The sequence below is a fragment of the Mustela lutreola genome, chromosome 9 (assembly GCF_030435805.1).
Source record: "Mustela lutreola isolate mMusLut2 chromosome 9, mMusLut2.pri, whole genome shotgun sequence".
NCBI lineage: Eukaryota > Metazoa > Chordata > Mammalia > Carnivora > Mustelidae > Mustela > Mustela lutreola.
This window is the reverse complement of record NC_081298.1, coordinates 139,722,096-139,742,476: the sequence shown is the minus strand read 5'-3', so window position 1 is coordinate 139,742,476 and position 20,381 is coordinate 139,722,096. Positions and strand designations below refer to the sequence as shown.

Here is a 20,381-nt window from a genome sequence, read left to right as displayed (position 1 = left end):
AAAGGATAATAAATTATTTTTTTTAAAGATTTTATTTATTTATTTGACAGAGAGAGATCACAAGTAGGCAGAGAGGCAGACAGAGAGAGGAGGAAGCAGGCTCCCCACTGAGCAGAGAGCCCGATGCGGGACTCGATCCCAGGACCCTGAGATCATGACCCGAGCTGAAGGCAGCGGCTTAACCCACTGAGCCACCCAGGCGCCCCAGGATAATAAATTATTTAAAAATAGGGGTGCCTGGGTGGCTCAGTGGGTTAAAGCCTCTGCCTTTGGCTCAGGTCATGATCCCAGGGTCCTGGGATCCAGCCCCGCATCGGGCTCTCTGCTCAGCAGGGACCCTTCCTCTCTCGCTGCCTGCCTCTCTGCCTACTTGGGATCTCTGTCTGTCAAATAAATAAATAAATAATCTTAGGGAAAAAAAAAAGAGAGAATTAAAGCAAAATGATATAGTGGCATGAAACACAGTATGTTATGGAGACATCTACCAGATTCCTACTGTTGCCTAAACCAGGTCCTTGTTCTGTTTATCTGGGAAAAAATCTGGCATGTCACAATCAAATATTGACTGCATGCAAGATACATAAATTACTGCATCTAATCCTCTAGTAATCCTTTGAAGCATTATCCCTATCTTATATATGAGGTAGTGACTCACCCAAGGTCGCAAGATTGAAATCCAGAGCCATTTGACTTCACCTTCATAACAAACACCTGAAGAATTTGGCATAAGTTCGAGACCTCTATTAGCAGGTGGTAAAACCTTCTAACCAGCATCCTAGAATATGGAGATCAGCCTACTTTTCCACACTTCTGCAGGCTGCACTCATGTCCCATGCCCAAACTCAAACCATTTCTGCTAGCACACTCCACACGTTCCATTTACGGAGATCTACTGAGCCACTATGTGCGACATCATTTTGGGTTTTTGGTGTCCGAGGTGTTTATGACACACATCCCCTTAGACCAAACATTTGAGAAGTGAAGCCAGCCCTTTTAGATCATCAAATCCTATTGCCAAACACAGGACTGGAAACATACCAGGTGAGCAACGTCCCCCTTATTTCCTCTATTAGAAACTTAAGCAAAACTTGCAGAGCTCACTTCGGGATCTCTGTCCCCCTACAGGAAACACCTGTGGCCCAGCCTGATAGAGCTTTCTAATCCTTTTACTATAGCCCTGCACCTTAAGAAGCAAATGAAATATGTGAACACAACACTATATGCCTACATATTAGTTCTTCTTTTAGATCTTTTAAAAAGAGAAGCAGGAAGGATTGGTGAATACATATAGAGGAACTCAAGTGCTCTACTTCTAATGGGAATATTGGGCCCCCAGTTTGGCCCTGATGACCCACAGAACCATTAGCTTACATAATGCCCTAACAAGTTTCTAGGCCTCCTGCCTATTGCTGATACATCCCTGGCTTTCTGCCTCAAGCTTGGGGGCAATTTCCCATCAACACTAATCTCCCACTAACACCTAATACAGACTTCTGGCCTCATCCAGCACCCAGATCCTTGGCTTCCTTACCTGTGTTCTTAAGGATAAAGTCACTAAGTTTTCAACATTGTATCATGAAATCTTTTTGGTCAGGGTAAGTGTAAAGCTGTATTTTATTTTTACTTTTAATAAAAAACTGTTGACCTGGGCAATGACTGGGGGCCGAGACAGAATTATCCAGTCTCTGGTGCTCTTCTGCATATACAACCCAATCGATTTCAGTTGCTGAAAGGACGACCCTCTCATTCATCAGCTTCAGGGGAGCACAGATCTCAAGTGTCCTGCTCCGCCCAGAATCCTGTTAACTTTGTACTTCCCTGGTGTTAAATAATTGTTCGAGCTTCTTTAAAGCAATGGTTCAGAATTACCAAGCCCTGACCAGCATCAGCACCACTTTGGAATTTGTTACAAATGCACGTTATTTCTCCTACACCCACTGAATCAAAAACTATTTCAGCACGCCCTCCAGGTACTCTGGCTGCCTGAAGTTGATCATTACGACCTGGAGCCACCATCAATCACTTATCAGTTAACTCTTGAGAAAGGGAGGCATTTCTATATATACCTACTCTCTGGGTCTTGATTTTTCTAATTTTAACACAATGACCTCTCCCCATTTTATTCCACCAGAGAATGCTAATTAGAAGCAAAACTACTGCTTAATTTTTTTTTTTTTAACTTTGCATTCCCAAGTTACACTGTCATTTTCTTTTTGTGTCTACGTCCTTGAAAATCTAGGGCAATAGGTCTGTTCAAAGTGTGGTTGATTTTCTGAACCACAAGACTGTTTTCATTTTATTAGATCTTTCCAATTCTGAAATTAGGCTTCTGTCCCATGTAAGTGTTGCACATACATATATTCCACAACCCTTTACCCTTGGAAATACACATATAGGCTCATGGGCAAAACAGGTGTCTACCTTTCATTGGTAAGAAAACTGAAGCTGAGCGAGATTAAGCCTACAACCGGAGGGTGACAGAGTTGCAAGTTCTAGGACGAGTACAGTCCTTGGCTCATAGTAGGCATTCAATAGTGAATGAATAAACAGCTGAATGAACATGTTAGACCGTTTGACTTCTAGGCTGCTACTCTTTCCACTTAGGTCACACTGTCTTTCATATTATGCAACTGTGGGAACAGACAAGTCTTGGAGGAGTTAATAATCTGGTCCCATTCATTGTCCCAGCTCTAAGTTGCCGTGTTGCCAGCAATCAGAGAACACAAGTCTTCGGAGATCTTCGCGGTGAATCCTCCAAGGTTCTTATCAAGTTCCAGAATAGCTGAAAGAACACCCATCTGTCGAGGACAAAATGGCCAAAATGTAGGGCCTTCTCTGAAGACCCTCAGGTCTAGGATGGAGAAAGAGAGCGAAGTACTAAGTCCAGACAGTTAAAAAACACCCTTGTGATGTCGGCTGAAAATGAGAAACAGGAGGTCTAGTCTCTGCCAGGTGTCTGAGTTCTTCAAGTCAGAGAGTATTATTGAATGAAAGGCACATATATATTTTTAAGATTTTATTATTTATTCATGAGACAGAGAGGGAGGGAGGGAGGCAGAGGGAGAAGCAGGCTCCCCAGAGAGCAGGGGGCATGATGTGGGACTCGATCCCAGGATCCTGGGATCATGACCTGTGCTGAAGGCAGACGCTTAAGCATCTGAGCCACCCAGGCACCCTGAATGACAGGTTTATTTTTACAATAAACGCCAACTTCCAGGATACACAACCAGGCATACTCAGAAGTGAGGTTAACCTGAGCATCACTGAATCAGCTTAATTCCTTAGTTCTTCTACATCGCCATAGAGGTTGCCCTCTAAGTTAAATTTCAGTTGGCTTTAAACAAACCTCTTCACATTTTCACCAATGACATCTAGGAAACAACGGTAGGCTGTCAAAGAAAACTGACCTTTTTCCCCAAAGATTTTATTTGTTTGACAGAGAGAGAGATCACAAGTAGACAGAGAGGCAGGCAGAGAGAAAGGAGGAAGCCGACTCCCTGCTGAGCAGAGAGACCAATGTGGGGCTCGATCCCAGGACCCTGATCATGACCTGAACCGAAGGCAGTGGCTTAACCCACTGAGCCACCCAGGCGCCCCAGAAAACTGATTTTTGTCTATATAGTCAAATATCTATTAATAACAACAGGGCATTTCTAAATAGCTGAGGTGACAGTGACAGCTATCCACATTATCACAAGCAAAAGCAGAGCAAATGCCCTAGCAAAGCAGAGAACGGAGCCAGCCTCCCACAGCCCAGCATCTCAAACAGATGAGCCTAGAGCATGTAATTTTATGTCTGAATTAGCAAGGAAATTACTAAACCTTTAGTTCAAATTATAGTACTTAACCCTTTTGATAAGCATTTGAGTGAGAACCCCAGATATCCCTGAACAGCTGTATTCCAGCTCACACAAAAGAAATGAAGGGCCTAGAATTGTAAGGCCTCTTGGACTTTTTTTTAAAACTCAGAGCTCAACCTGGAGTTTCAAAGGGATTGCACTTAGAATTCATATTGCAGGAAAGCCCTGGATAAGCCTCTTTGCTAGTGGAGTGAATGCTAACCCCGCCCTCCTTCCAGCATCTAAGTACTTCCTTGGGAATCTCAGGCCAAGGCTGTGACATGTTGCAGAAACGGTATCTGAGGACAAAGGAAAGATAGAAGAATTAAGCTTTCCATAATCATTCACGTAATGTGGAATAAAAGCATCACTTTCAAAAGAGGGGGTATCCTCTTTTTTCTAAAGGGCATCAAAGGACTCATTGCTCAGCACATTCTAAAGTAGAAAGTGTTGCCATGATCACAATAATGGAAGGGACCAACTATTAAAAACTGGTATTATTCACTACAGGAAAATTATGAATTTATAGTCCAAGGGCATGGATTAAAAAAAAAACAAAAACCCTATAAGATCACCTAAAAGACATGGTTTCCAAACTCATTTGAAATCAATTTTACATAATCCACTGTTTACATAAACTGATTTTTACAAACTATTACCCTTATTAACATGTCATGTATTTTCTATCCTATTATTTTAGTGTAAGCTCTATAACCAGCATGAGTCTTGAACTCACGACCCCAAGATCGAGAATCACATGCTGTACCAAATGAGCCAACTAGGCATCCCATTTTTTTTTTTAAGATTTTATTTATTTATTTGAGAGAGAGCGATCACAAATAGGCAGAGAGGCAGGCAGAGAGGAGGAAGCCGGCTTCCCGCTGAGCAGAGAGCCCCATGCGGGGCTCGATCCCAGGACCCTGGGATCATGACCTTAGCCGAAGGCAGAGGCTCAACCCACTGAGCCACCCAGGCACCCCTCAACGATTTTTTTTAAAGATTTTATTTATTCAAGAGAGAATGCAAGTGCGCAGGCGCATGAGCATGACTTGGGAGGCGGAGAATAGAGGGAAGGAGAAGCAGACTCCCTGCTGAGCAGGGACCTAGACTCTAGGGCTGGATCCCAGTGTCCTGGGATACAACCTGAGCCAAAGGCAGATGCTTAACTGAGTCACCCCGGCGCATCCCAAAGTTTTTTTTTTTTAAAGTAATCTTTACACCCAGTGGTGGGCTTGAATTTATTATTATTTTTTTAAAGATTTTATTTATTTATTTGACACAAAGAGAGAGAGGTCACAAGTAGGCAGAGAGGCAGGCAGAGAGTGAGAGGGAAGCAGGCTTCCTGCTGAGCAGAGTGTCTGATGCGGGACTTGATCCCAGGACCCTGGGATCGTGACCTGAGCCCAAGAGGATTAACCCACTGAGCCACCCAGGTGCCCCAAGGTGGGTTTTAATTTAAAACCACAACATCAGAAGTCCAACGATCTGAGACAACCAGGCACCCTATTTTCCACCCTTAAGAAAAAAACAAAACAACAACAACAAAAAACTTGCCAGTGACAAAGTTCCCACGATCCATCACCTGGACATCATCTAAAACATGATATAAGTAGCAATCTACTATCATTGGTTTAAACTCCAAAAAGGGCAAGGTAGTGCCGCAGCTGAGCACCAACCTGAAAGTAGGCTACTCCATTTCAAATCCTGATACCACTACCTTGCCTGGCGTCTGTGCTTCAATTTTCTCCTCCAAAAATCAGAAGAAAAATCTAACCTCCAAATCTCATGAAACAGAGTTTTATCTGTTAAGATGCTTAAGAAACGGAAACTGCTGAGATGGGAAAGTCAGGCCTCAATATGCTGGCCCCAGACCACATGTAGCAGCAGGAACGGCAGCCTGGGCTGGAACGGCCTGATGGCCCTCCCACTGTACTCACCGAATAATGACGAAGACTGATTATTCAAGGGCCTTCAACGGGAAGCATACACAACAAACAACATATGTAAACTGTAAATTTGACAAATAATGCTTGGCAATGAATGTTATTTCCTTACTTTTCTGAAGATTGTCAAAGGGCTCACACCTTAAAAAATAAATCAGAGAAACGTACATTAAAGCCTTCATTTTCTAAATCTGAGTGACCAGAAGAGAGTAATTTTCATTGAAAATCCTTTTCAACCTAGCCAGTACAGAATTACGGAGAATTTGCTTATTTGCATCTAGTTCTTCTATTTTCAGGCCAAACATTAGCTAGTTGCTGGGCCCTCAGTAAGTCAGTTGGTCTTTCTGAATGTTTCCATACCATGAGTTAGGTTTAACATATCCCACAATTTCTCAAGCTGCTTCTTCAGTTTTACTCAAAGGGCAAAACTGACAGATTAAGGGGACTGGCGGGAGTTGAGGAAGAGGTAAAACAAAAACAAAAAAATCCCCAACCTTCCAAATATGATAGGAGGATAAACACTGTCATTTATTCACTCTGCAAACCGAAGCACCTAGAGCAGAACAGTGGCATGAAATGAACTTGGTGTGGCATCTGCGTTCAAACTCTAGGTCTACCACTTAATAAAGACACATAATTTTGGACAAATAATTTCATTTTTTTTCTGATCAGATGTCCCATCAGTCAAGGAGAAATGCACTTGGCAGGGCGGTTGACAGGATTAAATATCAATGTGCATGGCACTTGACCAGGTGCCGGAATCTACTTAGTCAATACTGGTTCCCTGTAAGGCAAAAGGGCTGGAACATTTACGGAAATGCTCCAGGAGCTATAATTTTAAAGTGAAGAGGAATCCTCCAGCTTTCTTCCCTGGGTATTTATTACTACTTACTCCCTTCAAAACCTAAGTTATGAAGGCATATAGTCACTGACAAGTAAAATGTGGATAAGCAGTAAATGGCACGTCTGCTTCAAATTGGATTTCACGACGATGATGATGATGATGATGATCTTCGTGTCTTCAGTTACTGTGGATTCCCTTACCTTAGCTCCCGCTGAAGGGATCCAAAAAAGTTCACTGTGGTTTATATTGGAACTTAACTGCAATGTCCTCAAAATTCCATAGTACTACACATGGCATACATACATGATGACCTCTTGCAAAGCTCATCAAATACAAACTGAGAAGGGAAGACAACAGATGCATGTCAGAAGAAAACATACAGTGTAAATGCCTTCACCACTTTAAAGTGAAAATCTTCCTGAACTATGTAAAGAATGATGGTATGGTTAAGTGTTAGTTTTAATATATTCAGATGGCACTCACCCATAATCAGTCCAAATAAAATCCAGCTCACAATGTGACAGTAACAATCACATGTCCATGCCTGTCATAGGCCTCAAATGTTTTTCAATGTTTGGCTCAACTCCATAAAAATCAGTGTGTTTAAAAATTACAGTTCTGGGGTGCCTGGGTGGCTCAGTGGGTTAGGGCCTCTGCCTTCGGCTCAGGTCATGATCCCAGGGTTCTGGGATCGAGCCCCACATCAGTCTCTCTGCTCCACAGGGAGCCTGCTTCCTCCTCTCTCTCTCTGCCTGCCTCTCTGCCTACTTGTGATCTCTGTCAGATAAATAAATAAAATCTTTAAAAAAAAAAAATTACAGTTCTGATTTTCTCAAATTATTCTGCTCTTCTACTAGAATTTTTACACAGCTCCCTTAGGGAGTTTTCGTGATTTTAAAAAACCAAAGGAACAATCTCTACTGATCAATATTTAAAGTTATATACCTACATATATTTGGCCAATTCTGCCCCCACAACGAAAAAGTTTTTCTTTTCCAATCTAAAACCAACAAATCATAGCTCACACTGTATGTTGGAAAAGAAATTCCAAATGTTTCTATTTTGGATAGTTAATGTCAGAATGCAACCCCCCCAAATTATTTTGTTATTAAAACCGAAAGGACATTAAAAAAAAAAACAAACCACCCTGCCAATTAAGCTCAAACTACAAAATAGGTGTTAACATTTAACATTTCTGAGGTCTGAAAGTGATTTAAAAAGTTCAAATACAAACACGACTTTGAACCTTCCCTCCACCAGAAACTTTGCTCACGTATTCCCTTCCCCTGTGAAAAGGTGTTTTCTCTCCTACTCAGTTTTCAGCAGTGATCTACAAATATCCTCTACATCTAGTGCAGGCAAGTCCCAGCATCAGAGGGTCAGAGGAGATACCACAAGGCTGCATTCCTTTTAAAGATGCCACTTTCTCCTAAAGCAAGGAGAGATTTCAATGAGACTAAATGCTGAGAATAATCTGCTTTTTAAGAAGGCGGGTCTACTTTGGGGGCACCTGGGTGGCTCAACTGGTTAAGCATCTGCCTCTGGCTCAGGTCATGACCCCACAGTCGTGGGATGGAGTCCTGCCTCGGGCTCCCTCTTCGGCAGGGAGTATGCTCTTCCCTCCCCCTTTGCTCATGCTTGCTCTCTCAAATACATAAATAAAATCTTAAAAAAAAAACAGAAACAAAAACAAAACTTGAAGAAGGAAGGCTGCTTTTGTAACTCAGTGATTACACAGTACTTACCAGTACTTGTTAAGATGTGATAGTTCTTTCTTCTAATTCACAATGTTCTTCCTATGTTCACTGAAATTTTTATTTAAAAAGCAGTATTACTGATTTAGATTTCTGGGGACCGAAGTCCATATTTAAAGTCCCATTAAATTCTCTTCATGGTCACATTTTAGGAGATAAAGCTATACAGCTTTACATAAAACTGTGACTTTAAAATAAATTCTCAGAACAGTACTTAAGAAAGGTTAGTATAACAGCCCATGTAATATTATAAAACCAAAATTATCTGAAACTCTCTAATGGTACAACTCAATGTTTACAAAAACCGAATTACTTGAAAGCTAAACAATATACTCTCAAATTTTGGCATTCTGCTTGAATACGCACTGAAACATACTTCTAACACCAGCCAAAGCACTCATATTCACATAATTAACTTTTCTAGTTTCAAAATCTCCACTTTATTCCCTATAACATGTAACTAGGCATCATTTACATCTGAGGAAGAGATGGCTCGCACTACTGATCTCTGGTAAAACACTAGCTCTTAAGACATGTAGCCCAATTTTACACATTTCCAGGCATCCCTAGACAAGTGAATCACAAAGCAGGTACAAATCATTACTACAGTTTACGTAAGATAAAAGGGAAGTTATCAATAAACTTCATAAAGTAGTAAATTCATCTGCCCCTTAAAATGAGTGTGCAACTGTTACAAAGCCATAGTGAATGGTTTATAAAATGTAGTTTTATTTTACGTTACTCTGCTGTTACACAGGGCATAACATTTTTCACAAGGCCTTTTTGGGACTACAGTCAATGATCAGCAACACACAATTGTGGTTCAACTCTCTACACGACAGGCACTAGACAAACCGGACACCCTCTCGTATGTGCATAAATCTGCTTGGAAAAGTAGTAACGTTTTAGACCTGGACTTGTGTGCTTGATTTCCCCTTTCTAGGGTAGTAAGAAATGACATGCACTTTCATTTGCCAAAAGCAATGCTTGTACACTTGCAGCAACGTGCTATTTCTATTACACAGTAAAGTGAACACCAGAACTACAAAGGCAGAAGGTGTAAGTGAATTTTTATTGGGAAGGGAAGTTGTCAACTTAAACAGCAGCAAATGAAGAATGAATAAGGAAACCTCCTGTTGTCACAGATACACAAGACCTCCGTCATATATGATACAGGAGGCATTTTAATTTGTGACCCCCAGCGCAGAAATGCCAAATGCTTTTCCATTCAATCGAATACTTCTAGATTCCTATCAAAAAGGAATACATTAAGAGCATGGAAAAGTTGCTTACGGAAAGTAAACCCCTGAAGAGGGAAGGAGGGAATGTAGAAATTAGGAAGTTATGCAGAACACTTTGTAAATTGTAATGACTACATTTTCATATCTTCACAGTAATACAAAACACAGTCACTTGCAGAACTGGTTCAGATTACTTCAATACCAGATACATTTTTAGTCCTCTACAGAAGTGTTTGGAAGTTACTTGTGTTTATATGAAATGAAGCTATTAATACTTTTCTACAGCAGTAACTGCACACCAGGAAGGCCAAGACAAACACAAAATCAAGGAATGGAGTTTTTCCCAAAGCTGCAGTGTGAAAAGACTATAAACAGTTGATTCCATACACATGAGTGGGTTCTTTGCTATAGGAAATCCAAATGGAATAAGGAATGGAGATGAGTAAAAAGGTTTCTTGAGGGGAAGGATGACCACCCTGTATGCATTTAGTTTTCTGCCCCTTCTGCCGCATCACATTCTTCTCCTGCACTGTCTGATGTCCATAACTAGGGGGAAAAAAAAAAATCATAATGTTATCCAGACAACAGAGACCGTGACTAAGAACGGATGTTAAGATTTCTCAAAATCTCAACCACCACCAACTCCTCCTCCAAAGTGTATCTTTGTAAACCTTTCACTATGTATTTAAAATTGATACACAATCATACACTATTTGAGTACATTTTTCAAGCTTTCTCTTTTAAAAGTGTAACATCAAAACAACAAAAAAGGCAATATCCTTAGAATTTAAAGTTCTCTCCATTTGCAGCAGCCCAATGCTCTTCTGAAAGCACTACTGAAATATAATTTATGAGATGAATAAGGCAAAAAAAAATTTTAAGGGGGAGGCGAACTACCGTCATGATAGCAGTTTCCAAATATTTGAAAGTCCACCGTATGGAAAAGGGGCAGACCTACTGCACCTCTGGCCGAGGGTTAAGTGGCAGCAGGTGACGAAGTGAGAACAAAGGAGCAGCGGGCATGCAGATGCACAAAGCCTTCCTGCATTAGCCAGGATGTTAAGATCTCCAAGGAACTCTCCAACTCTAGGATGGAATGATGAAGCAAAAGAAGGGAATTGTCAACAGCTACTGACCACAGCCTACAGCAACACCAGGAGACTAGTGGTATTTCCAGCATTCTAGAAAAGCTAGAATCTTATAGATCTTTAAGTTATTGTTAATGTACTAAAATAAATTTAAAAACAAAAACAAAAACAAGTATCTCTAAAGCGCTGTAAGAGAGAAATAAAACAAAGCCAACTAAGAGAGACAGCAGCTCCACGGTATTCCCGAGGGGTACTGGCTCAGAGCTTTTCTTCTATGGAAGTGGTTTATGCTCATGGTTCTGCTGTCACACGAGAACCGGGAATTCTAATGGCTGGGAATGAAGTGTCACAATTTCCTTGTTTAGCAAAGTTGAACAGATACGATACTAACTTAAGAAAAAAAAAAAAATCCTTTCCAGCAAAAGATAAAGGTCCAAACTGAGGCCGTGGAGAATCACACTCACATTAAAAGGCACAGTGCCCTCTGCCACATGTTGTCTAAAATTTTTGACATATCAAATTTATTCGCACCTATAAAAGAAGCTAAGTAAAGTTGAAATTCTTTTTTTTTTTTCTCCATTACTTTTCCCTTCATTATCTGCCCATCCAAGAAGTAGGGAGAGAAACAAAAGAAAACAAAGACAATTAAATGGAACAAGTTTTGTCCCAGAGGCATAGGTGCGATAAATGGAGGGTAAGGGTTAATCCCGTCAAATGCCTGTAAGACATGGTAGATTTCACAAGATAAATGTTTATTAAAACCAAGCACTTCAAAGTGATTTTAGGAAAGCTTATAGTGCCTAACTTGCTGTAGCTAATTTACCCAAGGGAAGAAAATATTGCAACCACAACAACTTTCTATATTAACATAATTTATCAACATTTTTGTTCCAATGATATAGTGAGGATTATTAAGAGTTCCTATAGTCTAGGGATGCCTGGGTGGCTCAGTTGGTTAAGCAGCTACCTTCGGCTCAGACCATGATCCCAGTGTCCTGGGATCGAGTCCCGCATCGGGCTCCTTGCTTGGCAGGGAGCCTGCTTCTCCCTCTGCCTGCCACTCTGTCTGTCTGTGCTCGATCTCGCTCCTGACAAATAAATAAAATCTTAAAAAAAAAAAAAAAAAAAAAAAAGAGTTCCTATAGTCTTAGTACCTTCTCGGGAAGGGCTAGGTCTGATAAAATGCCCATTCAACTTGGAAATCTGCCCGCAGAAGAACAGCTGGCCAATACAATATACTAACAAGCACTGAATACTTTTACTTGCGTATCTCTACATTCATTTTCTGAGAGAGAGTGTAGCTCTTACACAACCCACCTCAAAAGACAGGGAGGCTGAAGTAGAATGTAAATACCTTTTTTCTTAAAAAGGAAATGAAATTAAAAAGAATGAGCAACTCACTGTTAGGTTGTCTCTAAGCAACTGCATGATGAGGGTGCTGTCTTTGTAGGAATCTTCATTCAGTGTGTCAAGTTCTGCGATGGCCTCATCAAAAGCCTGAGAAAAATCGTAATACCCATGGTAAACAGTATCTGTGTCAACACAAACTGATTACAATTACAAACCATTTTTATAAAATAGCTAAACATCCACTTTATGTTCTACTATCAATTAAAAACAAAATTCAGTGGAATCATTTTCACAGATTCCCAGTTTATGATAACAATCTTAACAGTATGGGAAGGAATTTCTGAGAATGACCTGAAACTTACCGTTTTAGCCAGTGTGCAGGCAAGCTCTGGGTTATTAAGGATCTCATAGTAAAATACAGAAAAGTTAAGAGCCAGCCCCAGGCGGATTGGGTGCGTGGGCTGCATCTCTTTCTTGCTTATATCAAAAGCTTCTTGGTAAGCTCCTTGGGAATTATCTATCGTTTCTGCGAAGGGGGGAAATAAAAGCACAATACTGAAAATATCCGTCAAGTATACAGAGAGCGTATTAGCCTTTAAAATATGCTACTAACTCATGCAGAGCTAGATTTTTCTGTGGCCTTCTTTTTTTTTTTTTTTTTTTTTTTTTTTTTAAAGATTTTATTTATTTATTTATTTGACAGAGAGAGATGACAAGCAGGCAGAGAGGCAGGCAGAGAGAGAGGAGGAAGCAGGCTCCTTGCTGAGCAGAGAGCCCGATGCGGGGCTTGATCCCAGGACCCTGAGATCTTGACCTGAGCCGAAGGCAGTGGCTTAACCCACTGAGCCACCCAGGCGCCCCCGTTCTGTGGCCTTCTTTTAAAAGCATAGCAGTAAACCAAAACAGTACCTCCTACTGGGTTACTGAGAAACTACTTTAACAAGTTGCTTGTTTCAGCTTTTAAAAAAACCCCAACAACATGAGACAATTCAATCAATTTTTCTAAATCTGTGACTAAAACAATTTTCTTTTTTGGTATCTTTTAATTTTACTAACTGGAAATGCATCAATTTAAAAATAATTTGATTAAAAAAATTTGATACGTCAATAATATCTCAATAACGCTAGGAAAAAAAATTTGGCTCTAATACCTCTTCTAAAAATAACAGAAACACTTTACAAAGATCACCACCACCAAAATCTCTATTTTTGTGATTTGTGAAGACAATACTGATCCTTGCTATCAAGATGTATTATGTGAAAGGCCATATAAAAGTGTCAGTATAAAGAACAAAATCTACTCTGACCAGAGGTTGAATACTGGCCGACAAAAATGTCACCTTCCTGAAAAAACTGTTCAATAATTATGACCAATACTACTCTGATTGTACCCATGCTTTCAAAAGGGTAAGGAGGTTTTCTCAATGAGACCACTGGCCCATTACATACAGCTTTAGAAATACTGACCAAACAGAAATGTAAAGTGAGCCTTTTATGGTGTGAATATGTGCATTTTCTTCCCTCAAAGTGGCACATTTATTGATCTAAATATAGCTGGTACAGCCCTCACATAGTAAGGAGTTCTTGCTGTTTCGCACAGAAAGAAATACTATCATGAGTAACAGTAAGGTGTCTCAGCTCCTAGGCTGTAAATATAGACTATCTATGAGTCCCAGACTATTGGACTATTTTATGGATAGGAACAGAAATGCCATGAGCCAGAGAAGGTTAAATCAGATTAATGCTGGAACTAAGTATTCCAGAGACATCCCTTATGATTTGCAAATATCTGTCACTTTCAGTTTTGCTATCTTTAAGGCAACAGAAATTATGCATCATTAAGTTAAGTATACAAATTTTATCACAGCAGAATATGACAGTGTCCTCTTTGTAGCTTCACAATTACACTGGTATTTGGGATGGTAAAAACTGTTCCACTCTTGTTAGTACCTCTCTGTGAGGGCACAAAGCCACGGTAACTCCTTGAGAGTACACACTCTTTTTGGATGGGGCAAGATTAAAAACAAGAATAATGAGCTTACTGGAAATAAGGAATTAGGTGCAACTTCTACCTAGAACTTTTAAGTATGAGCAGGCACATACACAATATTTAACAGGACCTCAGCTACTGCTAACTCCAGGAGACGGAGTCCACTGCTAATAAATCACTTTGATTTTCTTTTTACAATCAAGTCCAGCAATTAAGGTATTCTCTTCCCTGTGTCTATATTTTCTAAGACAAATTATATACCAGCAATCCTCTCATCTCACCACTCTTCCTCAGAAATTTGGTTATATAAAATTCGCAGTACACGTAATGATCCTTCGAAATAGGTAGGTAGTAGTTAATAAATAACAGTGTCAAACAGAAGAAGTACAACATCCTGTTTCTTTAATCTGATTGTAACTTCCAATTAAGTTTCAAGGTACACAGGTGACTGGGGGGCTCAGTTATTCAGTGTCTGCCCTCAGCTCAGGTCATGATCCCAGGGTCCTGGAATCAAGCCCCGTGTCAGGCTCCCTGCTTGGTGGAGAGACTGTTTCTCCCTCTCCCTCTGCCTGCTGCTCCCCCTACTTGTACTCACTCTCTGTCAAATAAACAAAATTTAAAAAAAAAAAAAAGTTTCAAGGTACAATGATACAAAGGACCATGTTATAATACAATCTCTCAAATCATATGCAAATGACTAGGGGGCAAAAATATGCTGAACGAAAAAAAAAAAAAATGCTGAACCAAATTCTGAGGTATAAAAGATTATACCTCTTTTATTTTTTAAGTAGGCTCCACGCCAGTGTGGAGCCCATTGCAGGGCCTGAATTCAGGACTGTGACCTGAGCTGAGATCAAGAGTAGGATGCTTAAAGGTGTTTAACCAACTAAGCCACCCAGGCTGCCATGAGTAAGCCTCCTTTAAATAATATCTTAGCAGATTATTATCAAAGAGCTTTTGAGTTTTTCAAAAACAGCACATAATGTAAATTGAGACTGTTTTTATTTTTCAGAACATTAAGGTAACGTTATTAATTTTCTTTTACAAAGATTCCAAGATTTATTATTTTTTTAAGGATTTCAAGATATTTAAAAAGTTACAGAGGGCCTGGAGATTACACAGAGATTACCGTTACAGTGTCCCACTTATCCTCCCTTCCTTTTTTATTTTCAATTTCACCCATAAACCAAACATACTTACGCTTTCGATCGTCACCACATGCAACTTCAGCAAGGTACCGGAAGTAATCTCCCTTCATTTTCAGATAGAAGACCTTACTCTCTGGATTAGTTGCATTGGCTATTAAATACTTATCCAACAATTCCTGAAAGAAAGAAGATAAAATATCAGGTACCAATAAAAAGCTATTTTATTACAGACAAGAACAACGATATGCATTTGAATCATGAACTACCACAGTAACTACAACCATCCCGCCTTGGATTTGAAGCCTGGGCCGAGAGCAGGGGCCCTGTGACTGTCATGAGTTGAATGGTCTGGCTCACAGCAAGGCAGTTTCCAACAGTAGAGCCAGGGTACATCAAAGACTAAACAGAAAAAGTCAAGTCTATTCACCCTCCATTCAAGCATTTCTTGGTACTGGCTGGGGACCAGGCGCTGTATTTGCCAGAAGGGATATAAAGAAAACAAAGTTCTTGCCCTCAAAGAGCTCACAATCTAATAAGAAAAGCAGTAAGTACACCACTACCATACGCCAGGCATTAAGAGATATGTGACTAAGGGACAATGGTGGCACAGAGAGAGCATCTAGCTGTGCTGGTGATGGCTGCCGCAGACAGGCTGCCCCTGAAGAAATATTTGACTTGTTAAGGAGAGAGCAGGATTGTAGCAGTTTGAAAGTGGGATGTACAGTCATATTTTTTTAGGGTGTGTGTGTGTATAAAAAAATTCCAGGCCTAACACGGGGTTTGATCTCATAACCCCCACATCAAGAGTCACCTGCTCTACTGACTGAGCCAGCCAGCCACTTCAGACTGGGGAAAGACATCAAGTATGAAGAACAGTGTAGGCACAGAACAAGTCAGCCAGCGTGGCCCAGAGCAGGACTGGCTATTTTCAAGGTCTTCTGCAGAGCAATACTCATCCGAAATAAGGTTAAGTACAGGGACCAAGAGACAGCAGTCTAGAGACACACAGAGCAATCTGACAGTCATGTCAAATCAATTATTTGAAAAAATCGGGTTAGCAATTAAGTACGTCTTCATTCTCTATTTTATTCAAAGAAACGTACCCTTGAACCAGTGAGCTAGTGCCTCTCAAACTGAGGGATATGCACAAGGTGTGCAGAAGAATAAAAAGTTGCGGGCTCAGTCAGTGCAGCATGCAGCCCTGATCTCCAGGTTTTGAGTTCCAGTCCTGCGCTGGGCGTAGAGATCACTTAAAACAAAAAAGTCACAGAAGTCAAATATGAAAGAGATCTTTTTGGACTATCAATTTTATGTGATGGTAAGTAAAAATTGTTTTGTGATGAAAAATATTATGGAAGAAAATAAAATTCTCATAGAAATTTTAAGATACTAATACCTGTACCTCACAGGTTTTTTTGGGCAATAAAACCAATAAATGGATGTGAAAGCATGGTATAGTTTCCACATATTAAGTACTCAATGTTAGTGATTAACCAGCCAGGTGCTCCCACTCTTCTGCCTAGGTGCAAAGTTTGAGAAGTACTGATCTAGACAATGCAACACTAGTTACAAAGTATAAGCAAGGCACTGACACAGCCATGCTTGCGTTCTGGAAAAATAGCCTCCCATATTATCAACTAAACATTACATAAAGATACCAACTACAATACGGAATTACAAGTTTGGAGGAACTCAGTGAAGACTTTCAAATTCACTTAAGTATATTACCAAAGAAGTAAAAGATTGTTTACAGACTTTTAAAAAAGGCTAAGGAAAAGTTTAGAAAATGTAGTTCTAACGCAAGAACTTTCCTGTTGTTTATCTAAAAATGGCCTGAACAAAATGCAGTGGTTACATCCGTAAGTTATTTTGAAGACAATAAACAAAAATGTTAAAAAAGAAAAACATTTTAAATTCTTAATTTTTACAACTTACATAAAGATATTTTTAAAAAGAGTCTAAAGCTCAGGCAAAATTCTTAATTTTAAAATTAGCTCACAAAGCCCCTGAAGGCTATATATTATAAAATTGGCAAACTCTTATCAAAATTGTGGCTTCAGTCTGGAAAGCTGCTGGACCAGGAACGCAGCAATAGAGGTCAGGAAGGGCCACACCCAAACAAGAGCGGCGAGTGTAGAAACTAATGCCTCCAAAGCACCATCCTCTTAACTGAGACAAGATTCAAAAGACTGGGTTGTAAGAATTTCTTCTGCTCAACATCACCAATTTTAATAGTTATTAAAATGTAGGGCACCTGGGTGGCTCAGTGGGTTAAAGCCTCTGCCTTCGGCTCAGGTCATGTTCCCAAGGTCCTAGAATCAAGCCCCACATCAGACTCTCTGCTCGGCAGGGAGCCTGCTTCCTCCTCTCTTTCTCTCTCTCTCTGCCTGCCTCTCTGTCTACCTGTGATCTCTGTCAAATAAATAAACCTGAGAAACTCTCAGAATCTTAGAAATTTGTACAACTTTAACTTTTTACTCGAATACCATTTTTATCTATCACAGATGATTTTCAGTTCAAAAACTACTTTGGGGAACACCTGAATTTAGGATTTTTGTAGGGAGGGTGGACAACCCTGTGAGACTGCCAAAAAAGTTTACTTGTTCTCAAATCTCAAACTGACTCACAGTCATTCCTATCTTCTCTTTTTAAAGATTTATTTATTTGAGAGATTGGTGAGTGAGAGAGAGCAAATGAGCAGAAAGCCATCGTGGGGCTCGATCCCACAACCCTGGGACCATGACCTGAGCCCAAGGCAGACACTTAACCAACTGAGCCACCCAGGTGCCCTAGTCACCCCTATCTTAAAAGAAAAACCAAACAAGAGTGGATTCTGAGAAGTTGTATTAAATAATGCAAACACAGTATTTATTCTATGGTAATCACCACCTCTGCTTGTACCCAAACTGAGAAACTGTAACATAAAACAAAGTGCCTCTCACTTTTCTTTTTCTCCCAAGTGAGTCAGTCTGTTAAGACAAGATCTCAGAGGATCTCCAAAAAGGTGCCAACTCTGGTGAAGACATTTAGTTACACAAAAAGGCTACTCGGTACCTTTAACACGTAGCACTTGGTGATTAAACGTGAGAGAAGAGGCTGAGAAAGCCCGAGTGGAGTGGTGAGAGGAGAGATGTGATTCTAGCACTATCTGCCGCTCTCGGTCCCACAGCCAGATGTGCGCGTGCTCATGACGATGGCTTCCTGGCCTTGCAAAGATTTTTGGAAAGCTGCTTAACAGCTATTGCACTAGTAACTACAGCCACTTTCGAGCTTAAACTCTTCCTTTCCCTATTTACATGTGACTGACAACACCGGCTTTTGTAAAGTGACTTTACATCACTTCCTTCCTGGAGGGTCAGCCAGGTCACATGGTTCCTCATCATCTGCCACTAGAAGGTTGTGAAGGAAAACAACAGTTACAGAACACTTCTGTCTTTCCACATGCTATCAGTAGCACAGGTGTGTATTTTAGCCCCAAAAGACTGGATTCTGCTTCAGTATTACCAAACTGATCATGGCTGTTATCAAGTAGTATCAACACCAGTATTAATTATTAATGCCAGATAGAATAAGGACTATAAATATTTAAGATATATAGCCTAGGTATACAACTTCAGAAAAAAATCATTAAAAAAACTCAATATGCATAAGAAATCTTTCCACATAAGGTCACTTGTAAGAAGTCACAAGAAAGGGAATCTGTTAACCACATCTACACAGTTAAAAGCTCCCCTGCTAATTTCTCCTGTGTGTTACTCTTGTTGATTAAGCATGAGATCCCTTTTGTAGATCTTCAACCCACAGATTTTATGATCCTGGAAGGTCTGGGGAGCTAAGCTGGTAGTTCCCTCCAACACAGACAATGACTTGGGTAGAAGGCAAGTGATGCATTCTTTTTTTTAGATTTTTTAAAGATTTTAAAAAATATTTTATTTATTTCTTTGACAGAGATCACAAGTAGGCAGAGAAGCAGGCAGAGTGAGGAGGAAGCAGGCTCCCTACTGAGCAGAGAGCCAGATGCAATGTGGGGCTCAACCCCAGGACTCTGGGATCATGACCTGAGCCTAAGGCAGAGGCTTTAACCCACTGAGCCACCCAGGTGCACCATAGATTTTTTTTTTTTTAAGATTTTTAAAGATTTATTTATTTATTTGAGAGCTCAAGAATCTCAAGGTGACTCCCCACTGGGCATGGAGCCCGACACAGGGCACAATCCCATGACCCCCAAGATCATGACCTGAGATGAAACCAAGAGTCAGACAAGACGGACTGCCCAAATTACAAGACGGACTAATAACTGAGTTCCAGACCACAGAAACTCAAACCTGAGCAAAGTCAGAGGAAAAAATATCAGTGCCTATACAGCTCATTTTAAGAGATGCTAAAGGACCTTAGAATAAGCTTAATCTCATACAGATAGGATGGCAAAAAAAAAAAAGAGAATTGTATCAGAAAAACTGTGAAGAACTATGTAAGAAATGAAAATGTCCAGCACTAATACTGACGCAGATTTAATCATAGTAACCATTCCTCTTCAACCCCATGTCTTGAAGAAAAGGCTAGGAAGAAAACAAAACTTCATTCATACTCTAAGAGTGAATTATTTTGGCATATAATCATCACATCAACAGTTTTTTGGACTTTGTTTTTAAAGATTTTATTTACTTGACAGAGAGAGACACAGCAAGAGAAAGGACACAAGCAGGGGGAGTTGGAGAGGGAGAAGCAGGCTTCCCCGCAGAGCAGGGAGCGCGATCCGGGGCTCATGACCTAAGCCAAGGCAGAGGCCCAAGGGACTGGGCCACCCAGGCACCCAGTATCAACAGTTTTTCTGAACAATTCATCAGGCTTTGATGGTAATATTCCCTGGAATTCAACAAGCTAAAACAGTATCTTTACCTTAAATTCATTTAAGTGGTTTCTGTTTTACAGACAAAATAAACTGGCTTCTGTCCCTCATTATATAGCTTAATAAACAAGATTTACTGAGAAGAGTAGGTTAACTGATGAAAAGCCTTAAAATACAAACAAAATAATCAAAAGGAAACAAAAAATATTCTTTTTCCTATTAGTAACTTGAAATTCATTAATTAAACACACTGGATCTCTGACTTTAGGGCATATATACTAATCATCATCTGCATATTTTTATCAGCTTAATCAGCACACATTACCATATAAAAA

At 40.1% G+C, this 20,381-nt stretch overlaps 1 protein-coding gene across 1 annotated transcript in view; it reads right to left on the bottom strand.

Moving 5' to 3' along the window:
* Window positions 1–9,433: 9,433 nt before the first annotated feature.
* The window catches only part of YWHAQ (tyrosine 3-monooxygenase/tryptophan 5-monooxygenase activation protein theta), a 37,549-nt gene continuing 26,601 nt past the window's right edge, over window positions 9,434–20,381 (bottom strand). The window contains exons 3-6 of the mRNA XM_059132684.1: window positions 15,250–15,373; window positions 12,422–12,585; window positions 12,111–12,206; window positions 9,434–10,167 (exon numbers count right to left, since the gene is read on the bottom strand). Of these exons, the coding sequence (XP_058988667.1) occupies window positions 10,108–10,167; window positions 12,111–12,206; window positions 12,422–12,585; window positions 15,250–15,373 (444 nt within the window). The 3' untranslated portion in view covers window positions 9,434–10,107. The remainder of the gene's footprint in view (window positions 10,168–12,110; window positions 12,207–12,421; window positions 12,586–15,249; window positions 15,374–20,381) is intronic.